The 12,805-nt window shown below is 48.2% G+C and overlaps 2 protein-coding genes across 6 annotated transcripts in view; one reads left to right on the plus strand and one right to left on the minus strand.

Annotated features, from left to right (window-relative positions):
- Positions 1–4,477, minus strand: part of CFAP97 (cilia and flagella associated protein 97) — a 54,394-nt gene extending 49,917 nt beyond the window's left edge. Inside the window, exon 1 of the mRNA XM_037897630.2 lies at positions 4,118–4,477. The gene's annotated coding sequence lies outside the window, so the exon portion shown is untranslated. The remainder of the gene's footprint in view (positions 1–4,117) is intronic.
- A 1,637-nt stretch (positions 4,478–6,114) lies between these two features.
- Positions 6,115–12,805, plus strand: part of SNX25 (sorting nexin 25) — a 159,473-nt gene continuing 152,782 nt past the window's right edge. The window contains exon 1 of one of the 5 annotated variants that reach the window (XM_043546086.1): positions 6,115–6,925. In XM_043546086.1, the coding sequence (XP_043402021.1) occupies positions 6,452–6,925 (474 nt within the window). In that variant the 5' untranslated portion in view covers positions 6,115–6,451. The remainder of the gene's footprint in view (positions 6,926–12,805) is intronic. The other 4 variants (XM_043546085.1, XM_043546084.1, XM_037897634.2 and 1 more) reach the window with 4 other exon arrangements.

The raw sequence follows: 12,805 nt of genomic DNA on the forward strand, positions 1-12,805 counted from the left end.
CTATTAAAGGACCAAAAGGACTGAAGGTAAAAAATCCATTACAATCTACATACCACACAGACTATGCTGACAGCTTGTGCCACACGCTCTCAAAGAAACTGCGGAATCACCTGATCAACATCCTCTACAGCAAACAGGGGAAGATTAAGAATGAGCTCTCAAAAATGGATACTCTCATAAAAAACCAACCTTCCACACAAACTTCCTCGTGGCTGGATTTTACTAAAACTAGACAAGCCATTTACAACGCACACTTTACTTCTCTACAAAAGAAAAAGGACACTAAACTTTCTAAACTACTACAGGCTACAAGGGGCCACAGCAATGGTTCCCTCAACCCACCCAGCAATATTGTTAATCTATCCAACTATACTCTCAGCCCAGCAGAAGCAGCTGTCCTATCTCGGGGCCTCTCCTTCTGCCCCTCCACCCCCACGAACATGATACAGTTCTGTGGTGACCTAGAATACTATTTTCGACGTCTCCGACTCAAGGAATATTTCCAAAATACCTCTGAACAACATAATGATCCACAGAGGCCTGCCTACCAACATTACAAAAAGAAGGATTCTAGGTGGACTCCTCCTGAAGGTCGAAACAGCAGACTGGACTTCTACATAGAGTGCTTCCGCCGACGTGCACGGGCTGAAATTGTGGAAAAGCAGCATCACTTGCCCCATAACCTCAGCCGTGCAGAACACAATGCCATCCACAGCCTCAGAAACAACTCTGACATCATAATCAAAAAGGCTGACAAAGGAGGTGCTGTTGTCATCATGAATAGGTCGGAATATGAACAAGAGGCTGCTCGGCAGCTCTCCAACACCACTTTCTACAAGCCATTACCCTCTGATCCCACTGAGAGTTACCAAAAGCATCTACAGCATTTGCTCAAGAAACTTCCTGAAAAAGCACAAGATCAAATCCGCACAGACACACCCCTGGAACCCCGACCTGGGATATTCTATCTACTACCCAAGATCCATAAACCTGGAAATCCTGGGCGCCCCATCATCTCAGGCATTGGCACCCTGACAGCAGGATTGTCCGGCTATGTAGACTCACTCCTCAGGCCCTACGCTACCAGCACTCCCAGCTACCTTCGAGACACCACTGACTTCCTGAGGAAACTACAATCCATTGGTGATCTTCCTGATAACACCATCCTGGCCACTATGGATGTAGAAGCCCTCTACACCAACATTCCACACAAAGATGGACTACAAGCCATCAAGAACACTATCCCCGATAATGTCACGGCTAACCTGGTGGCTGAACTTTGTGACTTTGTCCTTACCCATAACTATTTTACATTTGGGGACAATGTATACCTTCAGATCAGCGGCACTGCTATGGGTACCCGCATGGCCCCACAGTATGCCAACATTTTTATGGCTGATTTAGAACAACGCTTCCTCAGCTCTCGTCCCCTAACGCCCCTACTTTACTTGCGCTATATTGATGACATCTTCATCATCTGGACCCATGGAAAAGAAGCCCTTGAGGAATTCCACCATGATTTCAACAATTTCCATCCCACCATCAACCTCAGCCTGGTCCAGTCCACACAAGAGATCCACTTCCTGGACACTACAGTGCTAATAAACGATGGTCACATCAACACCACCCTATACCGGAAACCTACTGACCGCTATTCCTACCTACATGCCTCCAGCTTTCACCCTGACCACACCACACGATCCATCGTCTACAGCCAAGCTCTGCGATACAACCGCATTTGCTCCAACCCCTCAGACAGAGACAAACACCTACAAGATCTCTATCAAGCATTCTTACAACTACAATACCCACCTGCGGAAGTGAAGAAACAGATTGATAGAGCCAGAAGAGTTCCCAGAAGTCACCTACTACAGGACAGGCCTAACAAAGAAAATAACAGAACGCCACTAGCCGTCACCTTCAGCCCCCAACTAAAACCCCTCCAACGCATTATTAAGGATCTACAACCTATCCTGAAGGATGACCCAACACTCTCACAAATCTTGGGAGAAAGGCCAGTCCTTGCCTACAGACAGCCCCCCAACCTGAAGCGAATACTCACCAACAACCACATACCACACAACAGAACCACTAGCCCAGGAACCTATCCTTGCAACAAAGCCCGTTGCCAACTGTGCCCACATATCTATTCAGGGGACACCATCACAGGGCCTAACAACATCAGCCACACTATCAGAGGCTCGTTCACCTGCACATCCACCAATGTGATATATGCCATCATGTGCCAGCAATGCCCCTCTGCCATGTACATTGGTCAAACTGGACAGTCTCTACGTAAAAGAATAAATGGACACAAATCAGATGTCAAGAATTATAACATTCATAAACCAGTCGGAGAACACTTCAATCTCTCTGGTCACGCAATCACAGACATGAGGGTCGCTATCTTAAAGCAAAAAAACTTCAAATCCAGACTCCAGCGAGAAACTGCTGAATTGGAATTCATTTGCAAATTGGATACTATTAATTTGGGCTTGAATAGAGACTGGGAGTGGCTAAGTCATTATGCAAGGTAGCCTGTCTCCCCTTGTTTTTTTCCTGCAAAACCCCCCCCAAGACGTTCTGGTTAAACTTGGATTATTGCTGTGCACATTGTAAGATGAGCTGTTGCCAGCAGGAGAATGAGTTTGTGTGTGTGGTTTTTGGAAAAAAAAAAAAAGGGGGGGGGGTGTGGGGGGGCGTGAGAAAACCTGGATTAGTGCTGGAGGTGACCCACCTTGATTATCATGCGCATTATAAAGAGGGGTTTCAAAGGGGGATGGGCTGTTGCCAGCAGGAGAGTGAATTTGTATGTGTGGGGGGCGGGGGGAAGGGTGAGAAAACCTGGATTTGTGCTGGAAATGGCTCTACTTGAGGATCACTTTAGATAAGCTGTTGCCAGCGGGGGAGTGAGGTGGGAGGAAGTTTTGTTTCATGGTCTCTGTGTGTATATAATGTCTTCTGCAGTTTCCACGATATGCTATGCATCCGATGAAGTGAGCTGTAGCTCACGAAAGCTCATGCTCAAATAAACTGGTTAGTCTCTAAGGTGCCACAAGTACTCCTTTTCTTTTTACGAATACAGACTAACACGGCTGTTACTCTGAAACCTGCTATTAAAATGTCACTCTTCTGTATTTCCTATCCCATCGCTCCCATCTCTTTTTCTAGCCCAATTAATTCCGCAATACTGCAATCCAGTGGTTGACACAAAACAATCCACTATCACACAAGCAATCCTGTTACAGATATTAAATTGAGGTACCACTAAATGAATAAGGTAGTTGGAAGACACATTATCTAAAGGAAAGGGCTTTGATTTCCATACAAATACCTTACTAATCAACACAGATGAGGAAGGGGAGACACAGAAAGTTGGTAAATATGGATATTTAATTGAAACCTGATTTAATTCAGGTTTTCAAGGCAAACAGAAACTCTCCAAATATAGCTCAACCAACCTCCACACTAAACAGACACCTACATAAGTGTCACTCAGGCAGGGACTCAAGAAGCAAACCAATAAAATCCTTGTGGACGGTGCAGGGGGAAGCAACCTCACTAAAATATAATACAAAATGCATAATTAAAATCTCCCGTTTTTCAAGGCTTGCTAATTACACGGTGCCTTTGCCTGTAGGGCCACTGCCCACTCGGGGGTGCTGGAGGAGAGCACAGCCTGCAGCTATGGCTCGCCCCAGGCAGGGCATGCACACCCGGAGGAACAGCCTGTGTGCATGTGGCCGAGGACGGGGGAGGGGGAGGCTGGGACCCGGGGAGAGGGAGGAGGCGGAGCGCAGACAGGCGTGGGCCCCCGGGGAAAACTCGCGGGGGCTCTAGCGGCGGGCATCGGCGAGGATGCTCAGGGGAGGGGGGCGCACAGGCGGCAGGTTTACCATCCCACACCGCCGCTAGGGCCGCCCCCTTTCCGGGCAGGGCAGCCTCGCCGCCTCCGGGAGCCTGACGCCAGGGTGCCCCGGGCAGGGGCTACGCTCCCATCGCCCTTACCCCGGGGCTGAGCTTTGCTGTGGGCACAGCAGGAGCCGCCAGTAGCGCCGGGCGGACGGTGCCCAGCAGCCTACTCCCCCCGGCCCGGCCCCCGCGGGCGGAAACTCACGGAGATGGCTGCGCCGCAGCAGCTCGGCTCTGGGCCCCCGCGCCTTTGGCCCAGGCGCCAGCAACAAGCCCGGCCCCTGCGTCGCCGGGGAGGGGGTGGAGCTCCCGCTCTCTGGGCGCCAGGGGGCGGGCTGGAGCCCCCTTACCGCTACCTCGGGGGTGGGGAGAGCGAGGACCGCTAGGGCAGAGCAGCCCCGCCCTTGGCAACGCGCCGCCAAGCCGGGCCCCGGGCGCTTTGCCGGGGGAGGGGCGCGGAGGGCCTGGCCGATGGGGGCGCTCGCGGGCACTGGCGCTGTGTAAACACTGCGTGCCCCTAGTGCGGGACCAGACTGGGCAATGCGGCCTGTGCGCCAACTCTCCCAGAGCACAAAATGGAACACCCTAGCCCCGCCCCTTCCCCGAGGCCACGCCCTCTGCCCCGCCCCCACTCCCTACATTCCTCCCCCCTCTGTAGCTCGCTCTCCCCACCCTCACTCACTTTCACTGGGCTGGGGCAGGGGGTTAGGATGTGGAAGGGGGTGAGGGCTCTGGAGTGGGGCTGGGTATGAGGAGTTTGGGGTATAGGAGGGGGCTCCAGGATGGGGTTGAGGGATTTGGAGTGCAGGAGGGGGCTGCGTTTTGAGGCAGGGGGTTGGGGTGCAGGAGGGGGTGAGGGCTCTGGGCTGGGATGCAGGCTTTGGGGTGGGGCTGGGAATGAGGGGTTTGGGGTACAGGAGGGAGCTCCAGGTTGGGGGGGGCTCAGGGCTGGGGCAGGGAGTTGGGGCTCAGGGCACAGGCTTACCTTGGGTGGCTCCCGGCCAGCGACGCAACTGCCTGTCCTGGCTCCATGCTGTGCCTTGTAATTGGCCAGCAGGTCCAGCGCCTAGGCAGGGGGGCCAGAAGTTTCCGTATGCTGCTATTGCCCGCAGGCACAGCCCCCCCCCCCCCAGCTCCCATTGGCCAGGAACAGCTCCAGTGCTTGAGGCAGGGGCAGCGTGCAGAGCCCCTTGGCCTCCCCACCTAGAAGCCAGACCTGCTGGCTGCTTCCGGGGTGCAGTGCGGTACCAGGACAGGTAGGGACTAGCCTGCCTTAGCCCCGCAGCATTGCCGACCGGCCTTTTAACAGCCCGGTCTGCGGTGCTGACTGGAGTCGCCATGATCCCTTTTTGACCAAGTGTTTCCTGTCTTCATTGAGTCTCTTTCTGTTAGTGCATTGTACCATAAACTCACAGCTGATTTCACCCTTCTTCACAGTATTTTAGAATCATAGAAAGGTAGGACTGCACTCAAGGCAGGACTAAGTATTATCTAGACCATCCCTGACAGGTGTTTATCCACAGGCTCCGGCTTCCTCCAGGCCCCAGGGGTACTTAATCCCGGACTCTTCCCCAGGGCCCCCCTCCTTTCCCCCAAGACCCCACCCCTGCCAGACCTCTTCCTGCTCCACTCTGCCCAGGCCCTGCCCCCACCCCTTCTCACAAGCCCCCACTGCACCCACCTTGCCTCTTCCTGCCTAGTTCTGCCCTCCCCCCTGTGCCCTGTCCCCGCTCTTCCCCCTCAAGCTGATCCCGGTGAGCAGGAGGTGCTGGGAAGGAAGGGGAAGAGTTGATCAGCAGGGCAGCCAGCTGACAGGAGGTGCTGGGGTGGGGGAAGAGAGTGAGCTGGCTGCCAGTGTGTGCTTAGCAGTCACTAATTTTTTTCCGTGGGTGCTCCAGGGAGCACCCACAGAGTCAGCTCCTATGTGTTTATCTAACCTGCTCTTAAAAATGTACAATAGAGATTCCACAACTTCCCTAGGCAATTTACTCCAGTGCTTAACTATCTTGATGGTTCCTAAATTTTTCCTAATGTCCAACCTAAACTGCCCTTGCTGCAATTTAAGCATGTGCATGTTTGTAAAATCAGGGCTTAGATTATAAACCCTTTAGGGCAGGGATTGCCTTTTACAGTGTGTAACCTTTTAAAAAAAACATTATTAGTGATATAGTTATGTTTTATAACCTTATGATGATAATTAATGGTGTGACAATAAGGAGGCAGCTGTCACTCAGGCGCCTCCTTCTCCTCCCCCTGCTGGACAGGCGCGGGCACGGCGCGGCCTGCCCCTGCTCCCACCGAGCGCCGGGCCACTAGCGGGGAGGAGGAGCAGAGCAGCAGCCGGAGTTGGCGGGGAGGGTTGGCGAGGAAGTGACCAGCCCCTCTCTTCTCCCCTCCCCTCCTGTGCTGCCGGGCATGAGCCCCGGCTCCCTCTCCTGCCGGTGCGGTGCCAGCAGCCGCGGGGCTCGGGGAGAGGCGACCTTCCGAGGGGGCCGCTGGGGCGGGAGATGCGCTTGTTTCCAGCAGCGCCAGGAGCAGCATGTTCCCCGATGCCGACAGCACTAGCGGCAGCAGCAGCAGCGGCGGGCAGCCCGAGTCGGCGGGCGCCGCAGTCTCCGGCGCCCCGGGAGCGCGCAGCCCCGGCGGCCAGTCCTGCCGCAGCAGCGCCCCAGCGGCAGCCGCCGTCGCCGGCGGGGAGGAGGAGGCGGACGACGAGGAAGAGGAGGAGGATCCCGGCTCGTCCCGCCTGATGCTGGCGGCCGGGCTGGGGCTGCTGGCTGTGTCCCTGTTCCACCTGGGGCGGGCGGAGGCGGGGGACGGGGGGCAACCGTGCCTGGCCCTGCTGCTGCTGCGGCTGGCCCTCTACCTGGGCTGCGCGGCGGCCGCCTTCCTGCTGGGCACCTTGCTCGCCTTGAGCGGCCCGACCCGCGGCCACCTCCGGACCCCGCCGGACTTCCTCGCCGCCTGGAGCCGCGGGCCGAGGGGGGACGCTCCGCTCCTGCGGGCAGCCGCGGTAAGTGACACCCCGGGCTCTTCTCGCTGCTGGACAGACCCTCCCCTCCCTCCTGCCGATCCCGGCCGTGCCCCAGCTACATACCCTGGGGCCGGCAGCACAGAGGCCCCGGGCACATTTTGAACTGCGATTTCTTGCTCACTCCTGTGTTGGGTTAAATCCCCTCCAGCAACACGGAGGGGCTGAGATTCCTGCCCTCTTCCCAGCGCAGAGAGACCCCCCGGGGGAATTGTGTGTGCCCGAAACCACACCTGGGGTGGGGGCGGCTTCTGTAGAGTTTGCTGGACCTTAATCTTACGCTTGGTCTCTGACAGATGTTGCGTTGCAAATGCTCTGCTTTGACAGCGCTGCTGCACTTAAGTGTTGTTGGCTACAGCTCGGTCAGGGGCTCCTGATCATACAAACTTGTCGCCGGTAAACGTTGTATGATGACAACGTTTTCCTGCAACAGTTGAAAACGATGTTTATTCAGGTCAGTTCAGCTCTGCTTAAGGGTATATTTAAATCGAGAGTGCCTTTAGGTAGCCATCCGGATTCCAGGAACAAATGTCCATCTTCTTGCCATTCCTTTACTTTAAAAAAATATTAAAGGGGGGGGGGTTGTAGGCAAGATACAAAATATTCATGTTGCTTCAATACAAATGCAGCTGTAGGGAGTGCCAAAGACTGTCCTTGAGTAAACTTTATCATAATACCTCCTTCAGCTCTTACACACCTGCAAGATGAACTTGGGAAAGACATTCAACTTCACATTCTGTTTACCCTTCCAGGTTAACACCCCCAAATATAACAGTTTTCCTGCTGAACTCCAAAGGCCAGTTGTGTAGAGGCAAACCCTGTGTTAACACATACATAGATTTGCAGACTTATTGAGAAATGTTAGTCAAAGCAACTTATTTTGAGCATTTCCTGCCCCAAATAAAAAATCACAGGACTGTGAAAACTATTGCTTGACACGAGGAATTGTTTTCACTCCAATGCTGCATACAGATATAAAGGATGTGTACCATCTGACATCCCAGGTAAGCTCAGTATAGCTGATAGGAGACACATGCTTGTGAACTGCATAGTTCCATGAAAATATAGTGTAGGTAAGTGAAATTCCACAATAATAAATAATGCACTTTGTTATAGTGCATTTCATTAATGGATCTCAAAGTGCTTTACAATGAAGGGTAAGTGTTGTTAGCCACATTTTGGTATAAAACCTAAGAGTTAATAGGATCCAGGTAGTCCTGTTTAATGCTTTAACTTTGGTGTTAACAGCAACTTGAAAGTGTTGTCATTTCTGAATTTCCAGGATGATGTCTGATTCAGCTTTTGACAGCATGGGCCTTTGAAACTAAGAGAATAGAAAGCCTGTTATAATTAATTCACTAGTATAGTTTGCCATTCTTCCACCTTTCTCATCAAACATGCTAACAAAACTCTACAAAACTTTTGGGGGAGGACTTGTTTCTTTGACCTATTAGTCATTAAAGAGGGAGTAGCAGGAAGGAACTAGTTTTTGACCAGAAATAAATTACCAGGCCTACTCCTGAGGGCTGCTGTCTATTGTTGTACAATAGAAAAGGACAGTGCATTATTTCCAGTAGAAAAGGATTATTCAGCCAGATGTTGGATGCTGGTGACACTAGTAGGCAAAACTGGCATGAAGGCATGTTCAGGGTCCATCCCCAGCAGTGGGTAAAAGTGATATTATATCTGATTCAAAAATGGCTACGCGTTTTTTTACACTGACATGCCTTCACCTTGTTCAGGGGTTTTTAGGAAGCAAATAGTGTATCTGCGCCATATGTGTGCAGGGGATAGGGTGTGGGTTGCAAAACCATTGAGGAGACACCCATAGGTCATATGAGGAAGCAGCAGTCACCGTCCTAACCTATATTGAGAGGGGTGTCCTGTTAAATATTGTGGCTAAAGGACTGACACAGTTCAGCTAGTTTTTTTTGGGGGGGGAGGGTGGGAACCTAGTGTTTATTAACACTATTAAGTGTATAAATATTCTTGGATATTAACGATAGTTAATATGAAATTGTGAAAACCTATCTGATGCTGAGAGAAAAAGATGTGCCAAGTCTTCGCTAACAGGCTTCAAACTCCATGGTCCATATCTTCAGGTGGTATAAATCAGCCTGAAGTAAATGCAGCTGTGCTCATTTTCCCCCGTGTGACTATCTGTCCCCCTCCCCCCCCCCAGGTTTTAAATCTCTCACTGCCACAATAGGAAGATACAAGTTGAGAGGGCATGGAAATATACATACAGTGGAAACTGCTTAATTAGAGAAGATTGAGATTTAAATCAAGAACCAAAGCTAATGTTTTCACTCTGAACAACACAATACCTTAATCCAGTGGGCAAGAACAAGAGCTGAAATATCTAGAGACAAATACAGTTGCTTCACTTTATATGCTATATACGCATTCTTTTCCTGGTATATTACCTCCCATTTCTCTCTGAAATTTTCTCCTCTCATTCCTGTCCACTGATTTCATGTGTGGCGCTGTTGTCTCATCACACTTGTTTTGTATTGGCTCTCTACGGGTTTTATCCTGCGGTATTTTTAATTATTTCTGAAAATATTTTAAATCATTTTAAAAACCCAAAACCTCACAGTTCAGTAGCTGTGGCACAGTTACCTTGGTCCAGGGATAGCCCTTGGCCCAGGATCTGATGCCTGCCAAGATTCAATCAGTTATAATGTGCCAGATGTAGTCCAGTCAAGGTCCTTTCCCACGAGACATAACCTGGCTACCTGAAAGGAGTGGGAAGGAAATGCCAAAAAAAGGAGTGAGGGGATTTCCTCCTTTCCATTTGGAAGCCCCCGTCCAAGGCATCTGACTTCCTAGGTCCTACAATTGCAGCTCTGTCTTGTTTTTTCTGACACAAAATTGCTTTAAGCACCAAGGCTCTTTGTGCTGCAGATACATTTTCTCCAAAGAGGATTTTTTTATGGGTACAGGAATCATTCTGATCAGTGCTTGGATACCATAGCAGTGGGGGCAGTATTAGAAACTTGATAGGTATTACATAAAAATATAGGCCACCCAATAGATTTTGTTGCCAAATCTCTCATTCATCTTTCTTTCTGTAATAATTCGTAAGATAAGATCACCTCTTCCTATCATGATTTCTATAATATTTACAAATCTTCTGGTCTTGCTTAACTGTTGCTTTCCCATCTGTCATGGATCCTTCTGATATCATTTTTCTGTCCCTTTCAAGAGCCGGTAATGGGGTACCTGTGAAGCTAGAGTTTCCCAAACTTTGACACACCTTTCCTTTCTTCAGGCACAGAAAAGAATAATCTGGCTGTGTCTAATGCAAAACAGTTTTATAAAGAGGGTTATGAATGGGGGCAGAAGGCCTTCATTGGAAAAAGAATCTATCTGGAGTGGGTGTTTCGATGTGAGCTCAAAGCAAGCATGTTAATTGTTCTTTCTTTCAGGGTGACTTCCACTTTAGGCTCAGCAAATGAGGAAACACTAAGTATTCAGTAATAAATATTTATTCTAACTGGAGTTGGACTGAGCTCTCAGAGAGTTGGTAGGAGTGTTTAATTGACTTCAAAGGGAGCTGGGTCAGGCCCTTATCCTATACTTCAGTTAAACTCTCCATTAAAAAAATAGTTTTGCCAAAGGCCTTGATTCTGCATATACTTATGATGCTTGAGTAGTTCCATTGTTTTCAACAGGTCTATTAATGTGAGTAAAATAACTTACACGAGTAAGTGCTGAAGGATCAGGCCCTGAATAAGCAAAATTTGTGCTTTTCTACCCTTGTTTTGTTTCCTTCACCAAAACCTGAAGACTTATTTTCCAGTAGTTTGAAGATCTGTGTCTGCACAGCAGGGCACTGTATCAAAATGATATTTTTATATGTGATGTATTGAGTGACCAGCTCTCTGTAGACAACATCCCTGATTCCACATCAAGTTCAGTTCTGTGAAGATAGTTGGTTTGTTTTTGTTTTTTCTTCTCCTGTCCTCTCTTTTTATTTTCATTAACTTCCAGATGGATGAAAAAAACATGCAGACCATTCATGGAAGTAGTACAGCGAATAAAAGCAATGGTAAATATTTAGCTATAGAAGCTAATATTTATAGACATACAGTCCTTTCTCACAGATCATAACATGTATGGTTCTAGGCTGTATTTGGCTTTCAGTCCTTTAACATAAATAGGAAATATTCCCAACACTTAGAAGGAATTGGTGCTAGACAAGATGCAATAGGACAACAAAGAAATGTAATGTCCTAATTGTACTGCCTTCTAATCAAAACTCTTAAAATTCCCTGGAGATATTTACGTACCAAACAGACACATGCCCTTTCACACAGAAGTTAGAGATGGAAAAGACCTATTAGAATATCCATCTTCCTGTAAATTTAGGATTGTACTGTTCAGCGCCTTGGGTTAATCAGATGTGCTAATTTGTGTTAATAGTGTCTGAGATAATTTTGACTGATTTTAAAAAAGTCCCTTGAATGGATAACTAAAAGGGGAAAAAAATAAACTTGTGTGTTCACAGATTTCTCTTAATGTAGCTCCAAGGAACTGGGAGGCCACAGTAGTGTTCTTTTTCCTTTCTAAATTGTGTTTTGACTCTGAGTCACTTTAATGACTCTTAATTAGTGGGTTGAGTTGCCACACTCACTTTTAGAAATACCAAAACTAAGATGGATGAGATGCTTATTAGAGTCAATGACTATACATTTAATTGATATGAATGATACTTTATAGAGAGTGGTTTATTTAATCTAACTTGAACTAACAGAAAGGAGAATAAACATGTTTTCCAGCAAAAAAATATGTATTGATCATAACATCACCCCCCAGATTCTGGAGATTAGTTGTTTTACTGTTTTAAATTCACATAAAAAGATTCTTGTGTACACATATGCCCACCATTGAGTGTCTCTTGAAAATTTAAACCTGATATAGTTAGTCACTTTTTTTGTTTTGAACTTACCTTAGGAAAATATCTTTCACATATACTTAGCAGGATTCCTTCTTCAAAAGTATTTTTATACAGTTATTCTGACTGTGGGATTTACACGCCTCTGTTTCACATTCTGAGGTGGCCAGCTTTTCTTTCGGTCCATATGTAATTTATATATAATTGATAATGCTATGTACATAGGTCCCTTGTGCAAGAAGAGAAGAATTGCATCTCTCTCCCCAGACTACCTAACTATTGCCTAGCCTTTGGAGCTGCTGGGGTCCAGGAAGATGAGTTTTATTACTTAAATTGTAGAAAAATCAGTAGTGAGATTATTGGAAAATAGTCCCTTGTGGATCAGACAGGATAGCTGGTGGCCTAGACCAATCATTTGATATGATGTAGAAAGCTGAGCATTCTTCCCTCTTCTGATGGGGAGAATCAACCCCAGGGGTTGGGATGGTAAATAGCAGGAGCCACTGCAGCCATCAGAGGAGGTACACCTTCACATGTAGGTCTCTTTTCTAAAATGTGATCCCATGCACTAGGTGGAGGAGGGAGGGCTGGGCACAATGTGGAATGGCAGGAACAACATCCTATGCATCTTTTGATTAGGTTTGGATATGTTATTCAGAAACATCCATAATTATCCTAAAAATTAGTTTTTTCTGCAAAATCTACCTGCTGAAGCCTAATTTATCCTCCCCCCTGTTTCTTAAGAGATATATAGAAAATCACTGATCCTTATGGTGTCCTGCTATCCACTTCTGTCCATCTTGAGAATATGCTGTTTGCGGTTCTGTCACCACTGCTTTTTGATCATAGGACTTTCTGATTCAAGAAACCAAGAATTCTGGACTGTCTTTGTTCAAGATTGCTCACCAGTTTCTCCTCCTCTGAATTTTGACATCTGAAGATGTGCTAGTTTGTCCTTATCT

The sequence above is a fragment of the Chelonia mydas genome, chromosome 4, assembly GCF_015237465.2.
Source record: "Chelonia mydas isolate rCheMyd1 chromosome 4, rCheMyd1.pri.v2, whole genome shotgun sequence".
NCBI lineage: Eukaryota > Metazoa > Chordata > Testudines > Cheloniidae > Chelonia > Chelonia mydas.